At 42.0% G+C, this 25227-nt stretch overlaps 1 protein-coding gene across 2 annotated transcripts in view; it reads right to left on the reverse strand.

Moving 5' to 3' along the window:
• The window catches only part of LOC144755473 (cytochrome P450 2G1-like), a 291649-nt gene that overhangs the window by 194981 nt on the left and 71441 nt on the right, over window positions 1-25227 (reverse strand). For both annotated transcript variants that reach the window (XM_078644445.1, XM_078644446.1), the window contains exon 3: window positions 4507-4656. In XM_078644445.1, coding sequence (XP_078500571.1) covers window positions 4507-4656 — 150 coding nt within the window. The remainder of the gene's footprint in view (window positions 1-4506; window positions 4657-25227) is intronic.

Genomic DNA, 25227 nt, shown 5'->3' on the forward strand with positions numbered 1-25227 from the left:
GTTTATGATGCCATATCCAAGCTCCACAAGATCGCAGCTGAGATACATCCGGACAATGGAACTTGGACACTTTCAGGATGGTTCTGGTCCATGCTTGCTACCTGGGGCTGGAAACTGTTGACGATTCTATGTATAATCGTGGGAGCAATGTTTTTCATATGCCTATGTATTCAATGTGGCCCAGCCTTATGTTCTATGTGTCTATCAGCTTGCATACCATCAAGACGAGCTCTTGCTCATGACAAAATGATGCTTCATAAGAAAGTAACACAAATAATGTTAATAGACATCGAGGACGAACATCCTGATTATGTTCACTATGAGGTAGATTCAGCTAAACGCTAAAAGGGTCGTCTGTCGTAATTGGCATGGCCGCGTTAGCGATTAGCTGAAACTACACGCTGTCTTCCTTAACTTGGCTATGTATGAAAACGCCATTTTGAATGTTGCGGCGGCCATCTTAGACCATAAGCGGCCTCGTGGCCGGCGTGCCCCTTTAGTCCGTTGTCCGTTCCACTGACCACTTCAGTCTGCCCAGCAACAGGCTATTGTTAGTACTGGTCAAGCTTGCACATGCGCAGTCCAAACTGACCAGTAAGCCTTCAGGAATGTGCGCCAAACTAACCAGCGGAGTTGTGCCCCCTCCAATGAGCTGGCAGCGTTCCAAAACATGACCATATATGTATATAAATGTGTCCTAACTTGTGCCGCCTACCTTTTATTGCCCCAAAACTGTATATAAATCGGGGTCACACCGGTGTTCGGTGTGATACCTCTTGCATTACCGAAGGGTGATGTTTGAGTGTACCACCACCCCATGGGGTCTTAATAAACCTGTTCTTTGCCTTTTACAGTTTCCGTGCCAACAGTTCTTGAGTGTAAGTGGGTTATCTTCGGTGCATGTAGGCCTTGGGAACCCTGATTACTACAAGTCCTCTGTGGTTAGCGTGCCCCCTATAAAGTCAGGATTCTTTTTGCATCTTTGTGTCTCATGTGCAGGCACACATTAGGCAAACCATGTAACCCTTTGAGAGCAGTTCTTAGCAGGTGTTAGCAGGAGTCAGGAGTCCTTGAATCATTTAGCCATCCTCTTCTTCAAGCAGGTGTCTTTTTTTCTTCGAGATGGGCCTTTTATTTTATGGCTATGATTCTCGGGTACATGATTGCTCCTAGGTGGTGGAAGCTGAAGTGCAAGGTTTATCCAGTGCACTAGCTAGTGAATGAAGAAATTATACCACCCAATGAGTATTTCCTTACTGTTCCCTACCTGTTTTGCAACACTTTATCCTTGCTTAGTGTAAATGTACCCAGGAGCCCCTGCTGCAAGAGTCCATAATCTGTCTGCCACCAGGTAGGCCTGTCTTCAGTTTCTTAGGTAATTCCTAATTAAAGTATGCATGCATGTATGTATAGGGTAACTCTATAGCAAAAATACATCCAAAAGGCGGTGGAGTGCTGTACAGGTTTAAAGACATGCATAAAGTCAATGAGTGACAACAGAGGGAGCTAGAATGTGGACTATTATTGCATTGTGATGTAGTGTTCTTTAAAGAGGTGCCTGGGCACATATGTTTTTATTCTAACAGTATTAGGATTATCCAGATGGATATGGGGATGTTGTTCCAGATTCTGTGGGTCTTGTTAACTCCTTCTTGAATGTCTGAGATTTACCACACTGCCACTTACATCAAAAGTTGGAACAATGGCCGTGTGCAGTGGCGATTGGATGCAGAGTATCAGGGCAGGCCCTGCGCCCAACAAGCAGTGAGTGGTCAAACTGTGCATAGATGGAGTTGGTCACAGGAACTGTCATCTGGTGAAGCCTTACACACATTTGGACACAGGTAGCCAACACCTCCTGCGCCATATCCAATCTGTGTTTATTTCACTATGTGTTTCTTCCATAATTTTCTTTGTCAGGTACAACTAAGCCATCTGTGACATGAGTGGTGATGTGCTGACCTCAGAATTGCAACACAAAAAAGAAACCCACACACAGTTAAAGTGAAAAAAGGGTTATGAATTACATCCAAAAACACTGACACTTGTAAGTTATGGTTAGGACCATAAAGCATAACACACAATAGCTATGCAAACCATAACTTGCATGTCAAATGCAACTCTTGTGACCTCACCCTTGTTGTTTAAATATTTTTTCTGAGAAAGTGGAATAATGTTACAATTCTTTTTATCTTCAGAACGGTTTCAGTTATTTAAACCAGAGCTCATCCCCTAGTTGCTATGGTACAGAGCAGAAAGGCTTAACTTAAGGAAATGTGTTAAGTATTTAGTTGTACCAAAACAGTCAACTAGTCAAAAATACAACAAAAGAAAACTCCCATTCCAATGTATCGAAATAAAGAATAATGTAATGACCAGAATAACGAAACAAAAATCCAATAAGGGGAATAAATGTTATATTTTTTTAATGAAAATAGCACCAAAAATCGATACATGCCAACAGCAGTCTTCTGGTTGAGCTTGTGTGGGATCTAGGTGCAGCTTGAGCCCAACTGCTTTGGAAGACAGATCAGACACCTAGAGTAGGTTTGTTCCGGTTGGAGGTTTTACCTTCTGACTGAGGGGCTTATTACAAGTCTGGATGTCCACGTATCACCAGACTCGTTATGGCATGGTGGGTATCACTGCCCTAATATGACCAGGGTGGCCAGACCACCCTTGTACCCCGCAACTGCCGCTGATCCCCCACCAAGCATATTACGAGTTTCCTCATTGCCACTCTTTTCATGGTGGCAGACCCCTTGTGCCTCTGCGCCATGTGAATGCACACATGTATATAACATTTGCCCCCCTGTGTACATGCACCCCAGTACCTGTACGGCATGGACTGCAGCAGTCCATGCTGTGCAGGCACTGGCTCTGATGTTCCCTTTGTGGTGCCTATTTCATAGGTCCTGTGTTATACAGGGCTTTGTATGTGTCTGTGTTTATGAGGAGTTTGGATTGGCTGCGCTTGTGGATAGGGAGCCAGTGAAGCTTCTTGAGGTGCAGCATATTGGGGGTATGGCTTGGGAGTTTGAGAATGAGTCTTGTCCATCCTCTTCTCAGTGGATTTTAACACTTGACAAAAGTCTTCAAATATAATAAGAATGACAATAGGGTGTGTAGGTGTTGATCCTTGTGGGTTTCCGATCTCTGGGATAGATAGCTGTGCCTACGGCTGTCTCAACTGCATCGCTAATAGGCACTCCACTTTCTCCCCCTTCTCACAGTGGTGTTGCTTCAATTATATAGAATAGTTTCTGCTTTAGAGATGAGCATTTGATCAGTGGCCTACGTAGCTTCCTGTTGAAGTGTGTTTTTGTGTAAGTGTGTGTTAGTGCTGTCACTTACTCTTCTAATTCTCTCTTTCTTGTGTGGAGAATTGTTTGTCCGCAGTAAATGAATTTTCTGCTGCCAAAGTGCTGTTTGGTGTTATGATGGTATCTGTTATTTTACAAGTCAGTGTAGTAGACGTCAGAAAATGTATACATGAGCATGCGATGTGTACACAGGAGGTTTGTACAAGTGAGAGCAGGTCTACCCTTTCAGGTCTTTTCAGAGGCCTCAATCACCTGCAATCCTTCTTCTGCCTCCCACAGGTGTGTTAGTGCTCTGGAGAAGGTTCCCACGGATGCCACATTTATGCTTGGTACTAGCTTGTGGTTGTGATAATCTCTTGGCCCCTCCCTTACCAATAGGGAAAACATTCCCAGTGGTAGTCCTACCAAATTTTGAATCTGTCCCTGTGTGGCCTACTGCAGACAATACCACAGTGCCCCTCACTGCCAAAATCCAAGATGGTGAACTCCTTCATCTGTTGTGCAGAGCTTGTGTGCCTACTCGTGTGGCCAGGAAAATTAGCAAATATGGTCACTTCAAATCAGTTTTGGGGGGAGCTCCTCTTTCACTGAGATGTGTGCCTTATCTGACTGGGGAACTAAATAAGGGTCTTGCCCAGGTGTCAGCTATCATTTGCCTATGTTAATCAAATTTCATGGGCACAGCTCAGATGGTGTTCAACCAGAGTAACAGAAGACCTCTCAATGTCCAAGGCCGTTGTCCTGCTATATCAGCAGTTTACAGACTTCATCAAATAGGCTATGCAGCTTCCGGATGACAGTGTGTGCTCTTGGAAATAGGCCTCCATGGGCTTTCGGCAGGAAAAAGCTAACTTTCTAAAAGTACGTTTACAAATATATTTATAATGTTACACAACTGCACACTGAAACCTATACTGACAGGAAAATTTCAATAATTACAGTAATATTTGTCAATTGCGAAAGGATTCACTCTCTTGTCAATGTGGATGCAGAATCAAAATGTTGGAGATTATTATTATACATTATTTAAAATAATTTTTAAAATACATCAACCTAATGAACGTATTGGAATTTAAAGTGTCATGTCTGAGCTATGAAAAGTACAGTTCCAAGCAAATAAATACTCATGCAATTAATTTCTCGACTACAATGTGTGTATCCACCATGATATAAAAAGATGAACCTTTAGTATTTTTCAGCTCTTCAATAAGATAGCGAGCTTCCTCCTGTATCCGCTCTTCAATGCTTCTCTTCCCCATTCCAAAGTTCCTTAGGGTCAATAAAGAAAAACGACGGATCTCCTTCCATCGTGATCCATTTGAAAAGATAGGTCCTAGATGATAAAATAAGGTAGAAATGATTTCATTATCACTATGCCAATATTTCTCTCCCAAGATGGCTCAGACAACTGTATTGAAGGAAGACCTAGGAATGTCTACTGGGTAAAAAGTGTCTGTTAAATCGTTCAGTTATTAAAGAAAGGTGGATATCTAAGATGGACTGTCTACAACATAAAGATAATTCAAGTTATCGCAATACAAAACATATGATCGAAGAACCAATATTTGTAAATTTGTCCATTATTCAATTGTTTTTCAGGGATGGAATAATGATTTCTATGCAAGTGCTCTAAAAAAATCCTGAGCAAACTGTCCAACTGAAACGAGACATAGAGACCCATCTTATTTCGTCACAGTCCAGTTGCAGGTATGGTGCTGCCCTGCAAGACTATAGCAAAGAGAGTATACAACTCAGACAAAATTTAGAGTGTATAATCAAGATCCATAACGCTTTCTAGAATAGGTATGGTCTTTTGTTGAGGTGTGTTCGGAGGGAAGACTATTCTAAAAAGTATTTGACTGTGCCCAGAAGTATCTCTCTTTTATCACTTTATGTTTGTAGCTCAACAGGTCTCCCCCAGGTCAATGCTTTCAATCTGTCTTTGCGGCACAGAGGATTCCACCAGTCAGAGAAAGTCATCAGAAACTATACTAAACCTGTCCTGCCTTCAGGAAGGCAGGACAGGTTAGTCATACAGAGTAAGAAATCTTATAGGGAACCACATACAGGGATCATAGGAAACCAGAAACCCCAGGATAAATATTATGGCACCTTTTTATTCGTAGCATGGCTGGGATAAAAATATTATCTTTGAATATTTGTGGTCTGAACGATCTTAAAAAAAGACAAACAGTTGCAATTGGCCTACAAAATTGGGGAGCTAATATTATATGTATGCAGGAGACGCATATTGAAGGGTCCCAGAGCCAGTTGTTAAATACATTAGGGTTTAAATTGGTGTGTGCTACCACACAAGGTGTTAGAATTCGGGGTGTTGCTATTCTGGCTAAAGGGAGCGGAATGGTGTTTAATAAATCTAAAACTGATAAGTTTGGCCGTTGGGCTATCACCGAATGCAGTTACCAGACAGGGCAGAAATTGACAATTTGTGCTATTTACGGGAGTAACACAGATGACCCTGGGGTTTTTAATGAGGTCTCCAATGAATTGTCACATTGGTCTCTTCCGGTGATGGTTTGTGGGGACTTCAATATCAACCTCCCGACAAATTGGTCCCTAAATGATGACTGGGTGTATAAAGGTCGTAAACCCAAAGTATTTCGCTCTCTTAAGGATTTGTGTCTTGTACATGGACTTGTGGATAGCTGGCAAACTTATAATACTAATATTGATGACCCTGGCTACACCTTTTATTCAAACCCACACCGTACTCATGCTAGAATTGATTACATATTACTTTCAAACTCACTAATTAAGAATTGCCATACAGCTAAATTGCCTAGGGTATTATCTGACCACAACCCTCTTTTATGTACATTGACTATTCCACCAACTAAATTAGAGCCTAAGCAATGGACATTCGAAAAAGCATTACTGAATGATCCTCAGTATCGCCTCTATATGAAAGACTGGATCCCCAAGTTCCTAGCCGAAAACATGGGTAGCATGTCAATAGAGGTAGTATGGGATACTTTGAAAGCCGGGGCTCGGGGCGAGACGTTGTCCTATTCACTTAGGTCCAACAGGCAAGAGAAAGAAGAAATACGGATGCTGCAGGAAGAGCTTATGTTAGCAGAAGTAGGACTCGTTAATGCCACCAATAATAGGGATACTACTGGGGATATCTCTAGCATCTTAGCCAAAGTTGCAATTGCAAAGGCAGCAATTACGAATATATATACGGATAAGGCAATACGGAAAGCCACGGCACAAAAAGAATTAATTTATGAGGTCAATGAGCAAGTGGGTCACCAATTGGCCGTGCGAATGCGAGAACAGGTCAACACAAACTTGATTAGGGAGATTATAGATCCTGTGGTAGGGCAGATAAAAGACTCAGAGCAGATCAGGCAAGCATTTTGTAGGTTTTATAAAGAACTATATATGGAGAATTGCAAAGGGGACACAATCGAAATTGCAAGGTACTTAGAGAATTATGAGGGCGTGAGCCTTGAGATAAATACACAGCAGACACTAGAAGAAGCTCCTAGTATGGAAGAGGTTTTAACTGCAGTTAAGAGCCTCCCGAAAGGGAAGGCAACAGGTCTGGATAGTATCCCCTCAGAGTTCTATGCTACATTTATAGATGAAATTAAACATGTTTTAAGTGATCTAATTATCCATAACTTTTCCGGGGGTGAACCGCCCAACTCTTGGTCCAGAGCCAAAATTGTAATTTTTGCTAAAAAAGGGAAACCCCCAGAACATCTAATAAATGCTGATTCGAAAATTTATTCTAAAATTTTGGCAAATCGAATTGCACCTATAATACACCAGGTAATAGCCAAAAGTCAGCACAGTTTTGTTCCAGGAAGGTCAACGACAAATCATATCCAGAGAGTGATTACGCTCTTTGATGGAACAGAAACTACAGGAGACCCTATGGCCCTAATTCTGCTTGATGCAGAGAAGGCCTTTGATAGGGTCTCCTGGCAGTTTCTCTGGAAAGCAATGGTGATAATGGGATTTCAGACTAAATTTATACAGGCGATACAAAAAATGTATATTAAACCTAGTGCCGTTGTATCCGTTAATGGAAGCTTAACCAAGGAAATTATTATTTCCAGGGGAACTCGCCAGGGGTGCCCATGCTCTCCATTGCTCTTTGCAATATACATAGATCCCTTTATTCGCTATCTCGAGAAAAACGGCAATATAATACCTATTATATCACAGGGATATGCTACAAAAACATTAGCATATGCTGATGATATTGCCATAGTCACGGCAGATCCCATTACAGCCATGCTGACTATCGAGGCGGAAGCCAGGAAATTTGGGTTGGTTTCTGGCTACGCGCTAAACGAAAGTAAGACACAAATTGTTCTGAACTCAAAAATTGCTATGGACGATCTAAGGGTAGTGAAGGGAGCGACATACTTGGGAGTTACAATTTCCTCAAAGCTGGAGGAAGTAGTGGACATAAACCTTAGGCCAATGTTGAATACAATACAAAAGGATTTACGACGTTTAGATAATCTCCACTTATCTATTATTGGGAGGGCAAATGCAATTAAAATGGTGTACTGTCCCAAAATACTATACTTATTTAGGGCTGTGTGTCTAGAGTTCTGTAGTCAGTGGTTCACTGCAATAGAGCGTACCTTTTCTAGATTTATATGGTCATATGCACAACCCCGCCGGGCGTATAAATATCTTACTCTTTCTAAGAACAGAGGTGGGCTAGCTCTTCCCAATTTAAGGAGATATTACTGGGCATGCATATTGCTCTATAGTAAGGAACTACTGCAAGGGGGAGAAAACTCAGAGGAACATACCGCTTCAATCTTCCAGCTACTAGTGGGGAATGCCAGCTATGGTTATTTCTTGAGGCACACTCACGACAGCTATCACAAAAAAGTCAAATTTAAGACACTTTATAGTAGTTTTAAAGTATGGAAGGTCGTAAAGAAAATACTAGGAATAGGACCAATCTCATATTATACTCCAGCTCTGAATAATCCTATTCTTCCTCCAATGATTTTTAAGGATAACTGTGTAAACAAATGGTATAATCTAGGAATAACACAATTAGGGGATTTCTACTCTACTCAGGGGATTATATCCTTTAATATTCTGAAGGAAGAATTTGACTTAGATTGGCGGGACTTTTTCAAGTACCTCCAAGTAAGGGATTTTTTAATTCATAAACTGGGGGCAAGGACACCTGTTGAAAAATGTACAGTAGTAGAGATAATTATACACTCTAAGAAAGACTCAATAGGTGGGGTGTATGGTTTACTACTGGATACGCTCCCAGACGATTTAGATAAAACTGCAATGAAGTAGCAAAGTAAACTTAATATCTCTAAGGAAGGATTTCTATACTCCTATCAGTTAGTCCAAACTATTCTTATCTCAACCAAACTCCAAGCACAATTTTACAAAACCTGCTTCTTTCTCTACTATACGCCGTAAAGATTGCAAAATGGGGAACTGGCAAAGGGACTCGTTGCCCGAGATGTAATTTATTTAAAGCAGACTCTGTTCACATTTTTGCCTCTTGTCCAGTGCTACTACCTTTAATACAAGAAATAGAGAGATTCTTAAGTTCAGTTCTTTGTAGAAGTGTTATTTTGTCACATGAAGCAATAGTACTAGGGATGGAAGATCCAGATAACCTTGAGAGTGGTCACGGTTTTATATTCATTGCTATGGCAGTTCTGCGGCTATGCCTAGCCTCGGCTTGGCTTGACCCATTAATACCCTCATTTCAACAGTGGTTAGCCAGGCTTTTAGCTGTCTATAACATCGAAATAGCTATATATAAACGAAAAGGTAGATCGCGACGCGAAAGAGGCATGAAAATCTGGACTGCTCTTACACAATGGCGAGACGAACAAAACTAATTAATATCGATGCTGCCATGTATTTATGCTATTGTTTCTTATTTTTTGTAAATTCTATATAATGATTATGTATGTATGTTAAAACCAATGTAAAACACATGTTATTAATATGTAGAATGTCTACCTGTCCAGGGGAGGTGGTGGGAATAAATATGTAAAAAATCCAATAAAAATATTTTTTTTTTAAAAACAAAAAAGAAACTATACTAAACAAAGAATATTTTGCAAAACATATATTCAAGCAATTGAAAACATAGATTCATAAGCGGATAATTTCTGAGCACCTTTGAAGTATAAGAAAGCACTAAGGGCCTCATATGGTGATAAGGTGACTGTTAGTCAAATTGGGAAGAAACCACTAATAGTACCCAACAGGCCTGTCTGTAATGAGTATTAGAACATTGGAATGTTGAGCGCTCCGTTGAAAACAGTAGAGTGCTCTGGGCTTCAAATGGCCAATAGAAGCCCAGAGCACAAACATTCTAATGTTGTCCTTCACAGCTGTTGCTATAAACAAAGGCCTCATATTTGCTAGAACATTCTGCCCTCTATAAATGGAATATGCTAATAGCCTTTTAGCCCTCTGTAGTTGTGTTATACTGGTATGAAAGTCTGCTACACTGTTAAAGTCTATCACTTAACACTGGAGCGGGCCTTTAATGGCCAGTATAGACCATTGCTAAAATATCTGCATCAGAATGCTGTAGTGTGGTGCTGGACTTCCACTATTGCTTGCATTATTGCAATTCTCAGTCCTCCAGCGGGCCTATTGCTCTCTAATGCTTGCCCGATGACGGACACTACCATGAGTTTAGCTGTGGTAAAATATTGGCAAGTCAATGAGAGTGGCCCAAATCAATTTAAAAGTAAGTCTGAAGGGAAGTTGGTGGTTGTTTTGAGGGATGAACATTCCTACTAGAGCCATTCCACCAACGTTTGATGTTAGAAGGCAGCCTTGACTGCAGATGGGGAAATAAAGAATAAAAATATTTAAAGATATTACTGAGCTGTAACAGTTTTTCTGCTACCAGGCTCTGTCCCCAACCTTACACAGATGGCCAACCCCAGTTGCACCCAGCCTTTGACTGCATGCAATAGATGATGGCTGTGAGCCCTGACCTGTGTGCAGGAGCTTCCTCCAACACTTAGGAGGAGTAGGAGATGGGGCAGGTGGCCAAAAAGCAGCCAACTCTCACTGTGTATGGCCTTGAGCACTGAACAGCAGCTATTGGATGCATTCTGCACCCAAACCTCCATAGGTGCCACCCCGCGATGAGCACAGGTTCACGCAGATTGGGTTGGCCCCAAGGTTTAGACAATGTCAGGTTAGGACTTGTGGCCAAATCCCACTGCACATGAGCGATGGCTATGAGCTGCTATGTTTGGAAATTATGTACATCATATAAAACAATTCACTGAAAATTAAATAAAAACTTGACGTTCTTTGCTCTGCACAAGACTGGTAGCGCATGACTCTTCCTTTAACCATTTCTGCCCTGATGTTCCCTAATCCTCTGTTTTGAATCTGCTGCTATTCTCTTTCTATAACAACTTACCAGCTTCTCTGACCTCTACTTAAAAAATGTCCTGACACTATGCAGACATTTTCCAGATTTTTCTTCCCCTCCCCTGTTTTAATCCTTCTTTTATCAACAATTTAAATGAGATGGTTGTCTGCGATCCCGTCCAGGATGCTGTCCCGCTCCTTAAAACATCCAAAAACTGGAATTGATTTTTTTTCTCACTGCCTCCTCACTCCTGACGCCTTCTTTCACACTATTCCCTCAGGATTCGTTCTTTATGTCTTCAATGTCTATGATCCTGGTTTCATAATAGTTTCCTTTGTGCACTTTATTTTACCTGCATCTTTTCTACTGCAATGTTAAAGGGTGTATTAAACCTATCATCATTGGCAACTGGGAGCCTTGGGATGTTAAAAAATACTTTACTTTCTGAAGGCTGCAGCCTTTGGCGCAGCCACAGTGAAGAGGCCATTAGTAATACAGGAAAAGCTATGTAAGGCCTGTATTGCTTCTTCCAGTGGTAAACACTCTGCAGCTACTAGAAGGCTTGTCAGAGTTATGCTCTGACAGTCTGAAATGGCCTTTACTATGCTGTCTGGACCATGTGTAAGTCTGAGAAACATATAACTTAACCATGCATGACTTTAAAACCCAATTGCCTGACCTATGCATGCCTGAATCACACATTTCGGCAAGCATATATGTGCTTTATATATGTCAATTGTTTTTGTACTGTTTTTAAAAGATTTTGGGCCTACGGTGACACAGTGGTGGCGCTTCTGCAACCACTGCACCGGTGGTCTGACTGCTGGTTTACAACTTGGGTGGTCGGAGCACCCTGGGACCGCAATGGTGCAGTGGTCTTGAGCCCTCAATATGCTTTGTGCAGCCCTTTCATCACCGCTAAGCATATTACGACTTTCCTCATTGCCAGCGGTCTCATGGAGGTTCTTACTCCTTGAAACCGCTGGCGAATCTGCTGGTGGCGAGAAAAGAAAATAGACCCAACTGGAGCCCGTCTTGGCCCTATGCACAGGAGTGTATGCAGGCAGTCAGATGTTGGAATTATCCTTGCATTGGCGGTTCCAAAGCAGTGCTGTTTAAGGCTCACATATGAGCCTTTAAAGTGCACCGAGCAGTGGTACAGTTTATTTTGACAGTCCTAGAGCGGGCGGTTGGGTTGGCGCAAGATTACTAGTTAAGGATATTTTCCTAAATACCATACTCACCTGGGCCCATAAACTTACACACCTCAAACCGGTAATCTATATTCTCTTCCTGCCTATCAGTGGTTTTACCTGTTATACATGAACATCATAACTTACCAATTCCTTATCATGTATACTTACTTTAATCACTTAGGTGATTTGGATAAGGCTGTTAGAATAATAGGTAGTAGAACAATTCACCTTATCATAAAAGAACCACAGACTCGGGGTACGTTTAAATACTTTCTCTATGCAATATTTTGTGAGTCAGGTACCAGTACAGAGTGATCAAAGACTTTTTAAGTGGGAAAATAATGATCAGAGAATAAATCTTTAGAGACTTAGCAAAATTATTTTTAGACATTGGTACCTGGGAAGGGTGAGAAAAAGAAACAGTACAAGGACATACCACACAGATATATATATTTACCTAGAATGGTGCGAGGACCAACCCCTGGCCAAGGCCTGGAAAGAGAGGGATCCAGACTAATAAGGAGTCAACAGGTCGAGACAGCTGCAGGACAGGTAACCTCCGCTAAGTGCAACACCAGCGCCACACCCCTCTCTGCAGCTACTCTCATTCCCCTTCTCTAGGACAGACTCTTCTCCTCCAGCAAAACTCCCGATTCTTCTTTCAGAGTGCTTGACCAGCCCTCTGAGGTCTTCGGCATCAACGAACTCCTTCAGCATACGTTGAGTCAGTGACAAGCCTGTGACAAGTCGTACAATCAAACTAACTAAGCCTACCTCAGGTATACTATTTTCCAGGGTGTGTACCACCCCCCCAATGTTGCATATTTGTGTATTTCCTTCATTTGATTGGTCAGAAATACGGGGAGAGGTCATCACATCATACCAGTATGAAATCATTTTCCTTTATTTTAATTAAGCTAAGTTCCCGCCCATAAATGTACTTTCCCATGTCTTTGCATTATTTCATTTTATTTCGTATACAATGTATAACAAATTATTTTCTTTTTCTTCCTTTCTCCGGGTCATGGGGTGAGGTTCCCAGGAACATCGCTGGTAAAGTGAGACTTGGCCGGGGTTCAATGTCAGTGATTTCAAGGCTTGCGATGTTTCAGTGCGCATGTACCACAAAGTTTCGACCACGTTAATTGAGGATATAAAAATAAATGTGGCTGTTGCTGGCTGTAACAAAATTTCTATTACATCTGTGCAAAAAATTGTGAAAATGGCTTAAAGTGACGATAGTATATAAGAACGCAGGCTCAGGATATTACAGTCAAGTGATAAACCTATTAGAGTAAACCGACAAGGTTGGCATGGGAAAAGCCGCCATTACAAATGTACCTATCCCCAACAATTCTCTCAGCATTGCACAATGACAAAAAACAGAAGAAAAACAATGCAAATTCAGAAATAAAACAACATCTAGTGCAGTAATGACTTCTAGTGTACAGAATAATTGGACCACGACTGAGATAATATAGAAAGCAATTAGTGAGGAAAGCCTGAATACAGGGATGCAAGCAAAACTTAGAAAAGAAGGAAACCTACCCCATAATTGATAAAAAAGCTAGGGAAGAGTTCCCAAAATACGCCTACCTTGAAGAGAGTGAATTATTAACACATGCAATAGTCACAACAACCCATCCGGGATGCTTGGTTCGCTAAATCAAAATCAAATGGGAAATATTTGGACCCCTCAAATGACGGTGGATAATAAAGCAAATAGTCTTTCGCCAGACTTGGCTATGGCTTATCTTCCACCGAGGTGTCTTTAAAAAAATTCCAGGTCAAAGGAAATCTAAAGTTAGGTTAAATGATCAACACAATCCAGTTGAGGACCGAAATAGGCTAAAGCTAACAGTCCAACCATCACTCTCGCACCTGCGGATGAAATTGGTCAAACATGCCTTGTACTCGCATATCATTCTAGGGAAAGCCACAACATTCTTAATTTCTGAAACATTTTAAGACTTTTTATGGCAATTCCATTTCTTGAAAAATTCACCACAGGAGATATTGAATCTATTACATTTCTACCCCAGCCAGGTTTGCAATAAATAATTGACTTTACAGCAGTAACTCTACCTTCTTTACAATTAATAATTTCATTTCCGTGTTCATACAACAGGCGAAAGCAACTTCAGTCAACAATTCATTGAGATTCAAGCCAAACAATAGTATCATGAAAAAGTTGAATCCTTCTTGGTAAAGATAGAAACAACAAATTGTAGGAGATTATGCTGATCGGAAGGATCACTAGATGGCATTAGTCTGATGGCTTCACTCCTGGTTAAAACTGTTTTTCTGTTGAGGCAGGACCTCCAATGGAGCAGTGGACAGAATGTACAGAAAGATTATTAGGTGTCTACTCCTCGAAAACGAAATTGACTAGCCAGCAATTTAGAACTCAGTTACAGAATATAAACCGGATAAAAACATCAGCATCATGTCGTATTTTGAAAAGAAACCACAATAGAATTTTACGCCAAGCTGGGAAGCATCCACTGAATCAGGAACTTCAAAACAAAGTCAAGATGATAAATAAAGATTAACGGGGCAAAATCTGGGAAGAAAAGTTAAACAACAAAGAAAACACCCTGGGCTAAGGTTCTGTTCCTTAGTAAAGGAAAAAATTCAAGGGATTTTTGGAGAATGATTAATTGTTTAAACAGGGCCCCAGTGAAGAAGATTACAATTTCAAATATGACAGAATCTGCCTTGGTAGGTTTCTTAATAAAGCATTTTAATCAATCTGAAGAAATTAAACCCCTACCTGATCTGTGTAATAGAAAGTAATACAGTGATGGAACAGATAGACCCATACACAATCAAACTTTCAGAAGTGAAAGTTTGTAATCTAATTAAAAGGAGTAGACACGATGGGGCACCTAGCCCAAATGGTCAAATTTTCTCCAATCAGAAATAATACCTGAGTAATGGAAAGGCCCTAAAATAGCACTAATATTTAAAGGAGGAGAGTGACCACAATAAGATAATTATCGCATTATAATGCTCCACAAAACATTTAGCATGGATACTTCTGAAATAATTATTATATTGGGCAGAGGAAAGATTGTTCCTTCAAACCAATTCAGGTTTGTTCAAGGATCATGCACTTCGATCAACATCCTAGCGCTTACAGTGATGGTTGATAAATACAAACTAAGCAAGCAAACAATGTACCTTTGTTTTGTAGATTTGAAATCTGCGTTCAGCACCATCCTCTTTGGCAAAAACTGGCTAAACCAAACATCCTTCCTTGTCTCTTAAAAGCAATTCAAATGGTGTACTCTGATACATGGATAAGGGTGAAAATAGGTGATGATTCCTTACTGCCCAAAAAATGTAAAACTCTCAGGGACTGAAGTACAGTTGTGTTCTTGTGCCATATTAATTAAATCTGTTTTTGGCTGATTTAACCCACGTGCTGGATGAAGTAAATGTGCATCCTCCAAAGTGAGGAGACAAGTATATATAAGGCAGTCAACATAATCGTGATATCTCCATGTGATTGGTCAGACTACTATTCTATTACCTTCCAAATTCCAGGAGTTATAAAGGAAAGATCTACACAATTTGTCAGACCTAAGAGATGGATTAGAGATAAAAAAGACCTGGACTATGAGAAACTGGCTGAGCGCTGTGAGAAGGATCTTAACCCGCCCTCCATCATAACAAACATCAGCAAACTCACAGACTATTGCAATGCAAATATATCAGAAATAATTGATTCAGTGGCTTCTCTAAAACGGGGAAGAATCACAGACAGAGTTAAAAAACCTTCATTTATTGGCGCCCTGAACGAGGAACAGAAAAACCTGAGACTAAGCACCCATCATCCCTTCAACTAAAACTTCTAAGAAAGACTAGAAATGCATACAGCAACAGCATTCTCAAATTAAAAAAAAATTCTTTAGATTTGAACTGTGGAACACTCAAAGTAGACGACAAAAACTCTTTCAAATGGAAAAACAACAGACAAATAAATTGGCCAAATCCTCTAAAGAAGCGACAAAACCCCTAATAAATTGTGAGGAATTCTTATCTTTCTTCACAGTCAAAGTTAACTCCCTGAGAAGTGAGCTTAATGCAGCTGCTAGCAACCTACCTTCCCTATCGGCTTCGCAAATCGGTGAACCTGCACACTCCTCTCAAGCAGTGCTGAAAAATGAAGCGCAATGTTCCTTGTTCAAGTTATATGATGACATCAACATCTCTAAAATCCTCTCATCTACAAAGCTCAATAACCACTGCAATGACTCCTTCCAAACTCTCAACTACAACACCCAATCTGTCGTACTCATCTGGACAGCAATAATCAATGCATTACTGTGGCAAGGCTCGGTTTCCAGACTGTCTAACAATTGGGTAAGTCATACCCATCTTAAACAACGTAATCAATCAATCAATCAATTAATAAATCACGTGTCACAGGAGTACATCACCGAATTCATAGATGCAAAGGGAAGGGGTGGAGTTGGCCGCATGGCGCATGGGGGCCCGTCTGCCGATTGATTATTGATTGTGAATACTGTTTAGTTGGTCGGGTTCTGTGCTGAGGCGACCAGAAGCTTAAACTAAAGCTGGTGTAATCCTTTTTCTTTTCTTATATTCTTAGGTTTAGATAGCATTTACCTACTGTGCCCACCGGTTCCCACCCACCCTCTCGCACACTGCCTAGGGGCAGACACCTGTTCACGGGGGAGAATACAGTGCGGAGCAATAGATACGACAAGATGTTAAGATTCTTCAACTGTCTCAGCCCTCTTAGTATTTTTCTGCACTTTCTGCGGCACAGATGAAAGGAGTACTCGCTCCTCACGGCCATCGGGGCGCTGCCTGGCAAGATCTGCAGGGGAATTACTTGGTGCAAACCTCATGAGGAGCCCCCTCAGTGCTTCAACCAGCAATGGGCCTCAAACGAAAAGGGTGAGTGCACACAACCCCAGAGGAACTCTTCAAAGCCCACTACTCAAAAAAGGGGACCACTAGGGTCACAAGGAGTAAATCTCTTACAGATAACAGAAAGGAAATACTGCAAGACACAGCACAAACGGGCTCAATATTGCAATTCCCTAGGAAAAAGGACACTCTGAACCCTGACCATGATACAACTCATGAGATACCCGTTGGCGATCTACCTGATGTCTTGAGAGTGCCCCAAGTCAGAAGTCCCCAGGGCCCAGGCAGAGCAGCTCCTGAGTACACCCGAAAATGCAGGGAGGTTTAACTCCTGAGTAAGGAGTCCAAGGGACAGGAGGGAAAGTAGGGTGCAGCCTGCATCCAACCGGACTCAACGCAGTCTAAAGGCACAATTATATGTCCAACTCCCCACCAAAGCTCTGTCATGGGGCAAGATGCCACACCCACCAAGCTAAACGAACCAGCTTTAACCAAGGAAGCACCAACGTTTGTGAAAAAGCACAAATTCATCAAGTCAGTGACCACAGTCTCGATTCCCAGAGCACAGACCCTGAAGTAAATTGCACAACCACGTGGTCACACTCAGTTACTGAGAGGCTAATTTCCCCAGTGGGAGGAGACCTAACAGCCTCATTCCTCCACAATCTGGGTCAGAAGATGGAAAGAACCCTTGAATTAACCCCTAACCTGTTGTTGCCACGAACATCCTCACGGGGCACTAATCCAAAAGCCGACCACAATCATAGGAACGTCAGCACAGATGCGGATTTGGAGAAATCTCAACTGACCGAGACAAAGTTTTCCACCAACAAAGCCCTTCTCTGGCAGTCATCCAAAATGGAAGTCCAAATAGACCTCCTACAAGCCATCGCAACCCGTTTAGTCAATATTAGCACCAGGATGGACGAATTGAACAACAAGTTTATCAGCACTCAACCGCCAATCCAGGGGACTGTACCTGCTGCTGCTCAACCCTTATGGAGAAATGGGCCTCCCTCCCCGAGATCCTAACGGACATGGTTGAAATAGCCAGATGACGCTGGGAGACATCATTTATATACATCACTGGGGACTCAGAGTTGATAAACCGTAAACACCTGACGGCACAAAAGCTAGGAGGATCCCTAGTGAGCCAAGATTCAGAATCTCAAGATAAAAAGCGCAGCCCCCTAAATGCCAAAGGGACATCAAGCACAAAACTCTATCAAGGCGAGCAAAAAAGAAGCTAAGGAAACAACGAAAAAAAACAAAGACAAAAGGGAGTCAACTGCAGCTGAGGAGCAGCATCCCCCAGCCCCCGCAAGGGAACATCAATCCTCCCCAGCCCTATCCTATTTTTTGGGCTAAAAACTTGGGCAAAAAGGCCGCCCATGGCGTTCGCCCCCGAGCAGAAGAGCAAAGCCAATTACATTCTCTGAGTACCACAGGTCAGAATCTTCCGTAAAGCCAGAATATCTCATCGGACATGTCTCAACAACCACAATAAGCCGGGCACCAACTGAAGCAAGCCCCGTGACAGCAACAGCCACAACAGCGCCGCAACCGCCGGATCTGTCCTCATTTGAAGCAGAACTGGGACAAGAGGTTGATGCTGGGGCCAATCAAGGACACATCAATTGGTCCCAAGCAGGATATTCATTGAGCAAACACGAAAACCAAAACTCAGGACTGGGTCAGGCAGAGCCCTCCCCATATAGGGGAACAGTGGCTCCAATCCCGGGCTCACCAACAACAGTCCGAGAGATAATCCTCACCCCTAGATATCAAAGCACGGATCAGCACAACATCTTGAACAGGAGCAATATACTCCGCCTTTTTAAACATCTGGCAACCCTAGATCAAATACAAATGGGTGACATAGAATGGGTGAAATTCCTGAGTACGAAGGGGGACACACACGGCAACTCAACAGTGTTGAGTCTAAAGCATATAAAAATACCACAAGCCATCGCAAATAACGCCATTCAACTTGCTGAATGGGGCATCGATGTTCAGATGGTGCCGCACCCAAAATATCCTCATGTCCTGGCACCGGATAACAGAGCAAAGGCTCTGTGGTCAATCTTGCACAGGACAAATAGTTCGGGCAATTTGGGCACAATTCAGACAGCCCCCAGGGTCCCAACGGGTATCAGGATTTCCTACCAAAACAACCACTGGGTCATCAGTGCAGGCCCATCTGTCCTTAATCATTCAGGAAGGATAAATGGGGGAAACCAGCATGCCTAACATTAGAGAATCCAGACTGAGAAGGGACAAAACAAAGAGCAGTCCACACAGAGAAATTAACTGTAATCTTCTGGAACATAGCAACAATAAGCAAAATCGGTGGCAATGAAAATCTGAAGCAGTAACTGGAAACTGCTGACATACTCTCCCTCCAAGAGACCTGGGCCCTGTCCAGCACCTCATTGGCAGAGCTCTACGAACACTTCATTCCAGCAATAAAAAAGAATCTATTCAGCCGACCGGCCGGCGGTCTTTCAGTTTTTATAAAGCACGACAGTGCTCTTGAAGCTAAAGCTATCAACTTAAACACAATGGGATTGCAAACACTACAAATCAGAGGCTTGAATATTAACTCACATCCTATGCCTCTTCTAATAATTAACTGTTACATCTATCCGACCCAGCTTCCTATGAAAGAGAAGATGGAGGGGCTGCTGGGGAAACTAGAAGACCTCTTGTGTAAATATAAATCTAACCAGGTTATCCTAGGATGGAAAGCGATCATAGGCCACTGAGAGCGGTCTTCCTGATGACAGTTCCGACAGCTCTATACCACCAAACCATTGGAGCATCAAGAGGGGAAGAAAAACACAGTGTCCTGAGGAGGATCAAATGGTTTGTCAAGATAGGCAACATGTCACAAACATGGTTGGAAGAAAAACAGGAAGGCATTCTGTTTACGCCGGTATCACTCATAATTGGAGTTTCATTCTCGCCGCAGCGAACACCGGTTGTCCGTGTCGCTTTGGTCTTGTGACTGCAGAAAGTACGTGTAATTTAAGCCACGCCTGTCCTCCTCTTGCCTCATCCAAGTGGACTCACTGCTTATATATAAAGGAAGAATTCCTTGTACTGGGGTCAGATAGTGATTCCTGCCCCATCCCCACACCCCTGTGTGGGTGGGTGTGTTTTCTGGCCGCCGATATCTGTCCGAGAAATTGCGAGGACCTAGAAGAACAGAGTACCCATTGTCCTGATGAAGCCTACATCATCTGGCTGAAACGCGACCGCGACTGCGTCGACACCTTTTGCTTCAATTGGAGTCCCCCGTTCCCATGAAATAATTTCTTTGATTTTTGTCTGATTGGCACCTATACAAATATAGACTGGGTTGATTCTGTAACCCCCAGGTGCTTTACTCTTGGGACTACCATTGTGTTGTGCTCTCATTATAAATTAAGTGGAGGCACTGATCCGAATTAGGATATATATATATATATTTTTTGTTTGGGGTACATAGAAACGTGATACTGTGAATGTGATGTATATTTGTATATATGTATATGTGATATTTTGTAGATAGACTGTCGGTTGTTGTGCTTCCCTTGATGTCCGCTCGTATGTGTGTTGATGAATTTATATATGTAATTCTTTCATGTTTAATTTCTGTTTCACAAGAGAATTAATTGGTTCTTGTTTGAAAATTAAATTTGGATCAATCCCTTCGGTACCCTTTGTTGCTATTTTCTCATCTTAGGATGTCTCCTGCTCAGGTATGGGAGGGTTAAGTGGGCAGAACCCCTGACCATTTTTTTGCTGGTATCACTCATAAAGGCCTGGGAAGATATCGTGGAGGACCTACAAGAAAAGCTTGGGAACCCCCAGACAAAACACATCAGGCCTAAAGGACAACCAAGAGGGGGCTGTGTAGGGCCAAATAAAGAAATACAAGTTTGTAAACACCTCCTGCGTAAGGCCCTAGTAAAAAAGAAAAGAGGGGGCGGCGTTTTGGAGGGACCATCAGTCGCCTCACTGAGGGCAGAACTAAGAAAGAAAATGTGAGAACATAAAAACGCCATCACGGAAAGGGAATGGCTAAAAGTCTTCGCCCTGATAAAACAGAAGAACCCAACCCACCTGTGGAGACATATAAATCAAATGAGCAGAAGAGGAATCTCAAGAGAGAACGGAGTAGCAGAAAAGGACTGGCTGCTATACGTCAAACAGCTTTACGCAATTACCACTGCCAATAAAGACAGCCCAGAAGGGGCCAGTGGCAAAGAGGGCCCAGACCGGCAAATAAACATCGCTCCAGGAGATAGAAAAGTGGGCCCAGACCGGCAAATAAACATCATTCTAGGAGACACGAAAGTCAGCCAACACAACTGGCCTGAGGGTAATAGAACACCGGCGGAAACATATGGCGAAACACCAGCCAAGCTAAATCCCCATACGGTCAGTAAGATCATTAAGAACATGAAGAACGATGGGGCCCCCGGACCAACTGGAATTCCAGCACCGGTCTTTAAAATGGCCCCCGACTTCTGGGCAGGTTTGCTAACTCCTTTATACAACCATACATTCCAATCAGCAACAACCCCCGATTCCTGGAGGGGCTCCATTTTGGTCCCTATTTTCAAAAAAGGACACCGCTTAAAACCATCAAATTATAGGCTTATTGCCCTGCTTGACCTTGAAACCAAAGCTTAGCCTTGCCTTCTACTAAAGGACTTGGAGGGGTGGGCAGTAGAGAATAGCATTATACCATCCTATCAAACTGGCTTCAGGTCACAGGCATCGACCATGGATAACGTACTGGCATTAGCCTACTTATCCACCCAGGCTACCATGAAGAACCACCCCTCACTCTTCTGCTGCTTCGTGGATTCCAGCACAGCCTTCGACAAAGTGGTGCGCAGAAGACTATGGTGGAAGCTAGAAAACTGTGGCATCCCGCCAAACCTACTGATGGCAATAAGATCGCTCTATGAAGACACCTGGGTAAGAGTCAAAACCAGTGCAGCACGCTGTCCTTCGAAAATTAACATGGAGAACGGGCTGAAACAAGGTTGCGTGTTAGCTCCCATTCTTTTCAATCTATATAGGGTGGATCTGGGGGATGCCCTAAAAGGAGCTAGCCTAGTAACACCAAGACTAGGAAACACGAGCCTGCCGGTACTTCAATACGCTCATGATACCGCCATAATGGATCACACAAAGGTGGGTCTACAAAGAGCACTAACCACATTAAATCACTTTAATAACATCAATAATCTGACAGTAAACCAAGGAAAGACGAAGGTTTTCATCGTTGGGATATACCATCAGAAAAAGAAAGCACAATTGCATTTGGGCAACTTACAAATCAAGACGGCAGAGTCATACAATTACCTAGGGGTCTGGCTGCCGGAACGGGCCAAGGCGATTGCCCATTTGAAACATCAGAGAACCAAGGCCAACAGGGTCATATATCTACTCAAGCAACTAAACCATCATCTGATCAGTCTGACTGCCAGCCCAATATTGAAAGCTATGAAAGCGAAACTGCTACCAGCAATCAGCTATGGCCACCAGGCTTTCCCCGGGTCACAGCATGCCTGCCTAAATACAGTGCAATCTAAAGCTTATAAAACAGTGCTTCAAATCCCAAGGGCAGCAAGGAATGCAAGGCTAAGGCTAGAGCTAGGAGTGGGGAGGCCAGACTTGATGTGCCAAGTTGACATCATAAAACTCTATCTCAGGACTCCAGCTAATTCCTTAAAACACCAAATAAGATCAATCTTCGAAGAGCCTTGCACGCCCTGGCACTCTGCCCTTGATAAAGTGATTGAAACTTTGTATATAGTGGAAGAAAGCATATTGAGGCCGGAGATCCCTCTGAACACATGGAAAAAAGTGATATACAAACAAGTGTGCAAAATCTCATTTGACCTGGACTGTAAATCCCACCGTTCAAGTCCACTCTTAAACCTGCTGAATAGTTCTTACACAGTAGGCAAAGCCCAGGCTTACCTAAGTGACACTATCATACCATCAGCTCGAAGCAAAATTCAATTCATGAGACTAATCACTTTAGGAATCGCTGATTTTAATCCTTTGTGGGCTTGTAGAGGGGAAGCCACTAATTGTAGACTCTGCCCATACAAGAGGGAATCATGGCTCCACCTTCTATGCTGTTGCCCCAATCTTATCAAGGAACGAAGGCGATTACTGCATTTGATTTGCTCCATCAACGGAACAAAATCCTGTAGCGGAGTGTCAGCCATGTGTTTTTCCAAGCCTAGCATGATGACCCTAGCTAGACTGGGGAAATGTATCCATCATATCATGACTGGCCTAAAACTGGCAAATGAACGAAAGAAAACTCTGGAGAAGTACATTACAAAACCAGCACAAGGGCCTTGAGGTGGCCTTGACCGTGCATCGATGCTTGTCTGCACTTCCAGTATCCTCTCCAGGAAAGCCCCCTCTTTGTTAATGGTTTAGAGGCCAGGGGAATGAATCATAGCTCTATAAAGACACCCATATGACAACACGGGATTCCGGACTTCCACCAAAGCCACACCTCCATACACAAACTCTGGGGAAGATTGACTTTGGTGGAATTGGGGAGGGGAGCCAAAATTATTTTTTAATCAAAATATATTTTAAACCCGTGTCACAGATAACAGTATTTAATTATCTGTTTTAGCTGAAATATGATGAGCACTTTTACTGTAATAATTTTAATTAAGTGTACAGTTAATAAATAAATTACAAATTTGTCATATCATTCTGTGCTGTTTATATAAAAAACCACAATAAAAATATTTTTTTTTTAACGAAGTATACTGTCCCAATCGAAATTCAAGAAGGAAGCTAAGATTTTCCGGAAGGGTAAATTCCTTTCTTAACTCTACACTAGCTTTCGTCTTGCGTCTGTCCATTGAATCTTCATCCTTCCACTCGGTTTTACAACTCAGAAGATCCCTATCTGACTTCCGGAATGAAGGGCTCTGAGGATCTGCACAATCTTTTCCTGGTCCCTCTGCTCGGTATGACACTGAGGGAGAACTTATCGAAACTTTGAACTATGAGTCCTTCGCTGGTTCGCTGGTTAGAACATAAATTTATATTTTGACATGTTCGGTCAGTCTTCTTTTACTGGCACTGTTTATGTACATTGTTTTATATTGTTCTTTATTCGTACGTTTTTTAATGCTTGCTACTGTCACATTCGGGATGCATATATCTCTGTTAAACGCTCTGACAACCTTTCGGTCTACATAAATAAATAATATATCAAACCTCATACTCTGACAACATGATTTTGCTGCAGCAACTAATTAATACATTATCAAATTAGGTATTGCTTAATGGCATGGTAATAAAAGAAAAAAAACAAAAGTGATGGAAGTAAGCAACACGATCTGTACAAAATATAAATGGTTCCTCCAAGCATGAGAGCAGGTCAAAACATATAGATACCTCAGCATAAGATGGAACTGCAGAGCAAAGGAAATACTTTACTCTTGGCATTTCACTTGTTGCAGAGGTCACTGGGCAGTCCTAGTCATCTACCACTATTAAAAATAGTACCTGCAAATCTTCTACCAAATTTTGTAAGCGAGGCCATGCGGGGAAGAGATGCAGCAACATTAAATATAATTGTTGCAATAATATTTAAGTCTCTTTTTCATCTTCCATGCAATGTCTCGCCAGCCCAGACAAGGTTAGAATTTGGTCTGTGCAATCAAATCATTGCATGTAAAGGAGCCTGAATTAAAATTTGGAAAATAATAAAATATAATTCCTCAAATCATCTAGACCAAGCTCTCTGGGATGAAGCTCAAACAAACTCAAATTCTCTAACATGAAAGAATTTAAATGTGGCAATCGAAGTTCTGTCTGTTCATTCTTTGTAGTAAATGCCTTTACCCCAGCAACTTTTTTAAAAAACATCAACGGATTAATGAAAGAAGAAATGTTAAAAGACAAATGCTTTACCTGCACTTATATCACATGCCTGGATGGTTATAAATGAATACAAAACTCTCAAATCACAATCCTACTTATAGACTAGATTGTTGCCACAACAAAAAAGAAGGTTTACAAGAGCATGATTTAGAGTACTCCTTGGGCTTGCGCATGCGATGCTCTGCCTGCGTCAAACTAAAACTATGTTTTGTAGACTGTAAAACAGGTGAAGAAAACATTATTTATTTAATTTGCATATACCCAGCCCCTTATGGGAAGTAAGACTTGGGTTACTAAGGGTAACATTTAACTAGTGGGGCATTCTCTCATCCAGACATCCAATACAGCATTGAACTGCATATTTACAAAATTCCTGAGGGCAGTGGAAATAAAAATGGATGCATGCGATGCTATCACAGTCTGAGTTCAGGCAAATGACTGTTCTTTCAAATAACCAAGAATTATCCCCCAGATTCATCATTGTCCTCTTTTGCGAGTCCTT

This window comes from Lissotriton helveticus, chromosome 5_1 (assembly GCF_964261635.1).
Source record: "Lissotriton helveticus chromosome 5_1, aLisHel1.1, whole genome shotgun sequence".
Lineage (NCBI taxonomy): Eukaryota > Metazoa > Chordata > Amphibia > Caudata > Salamandridae > Lissotriton > Lissotriton helveticus.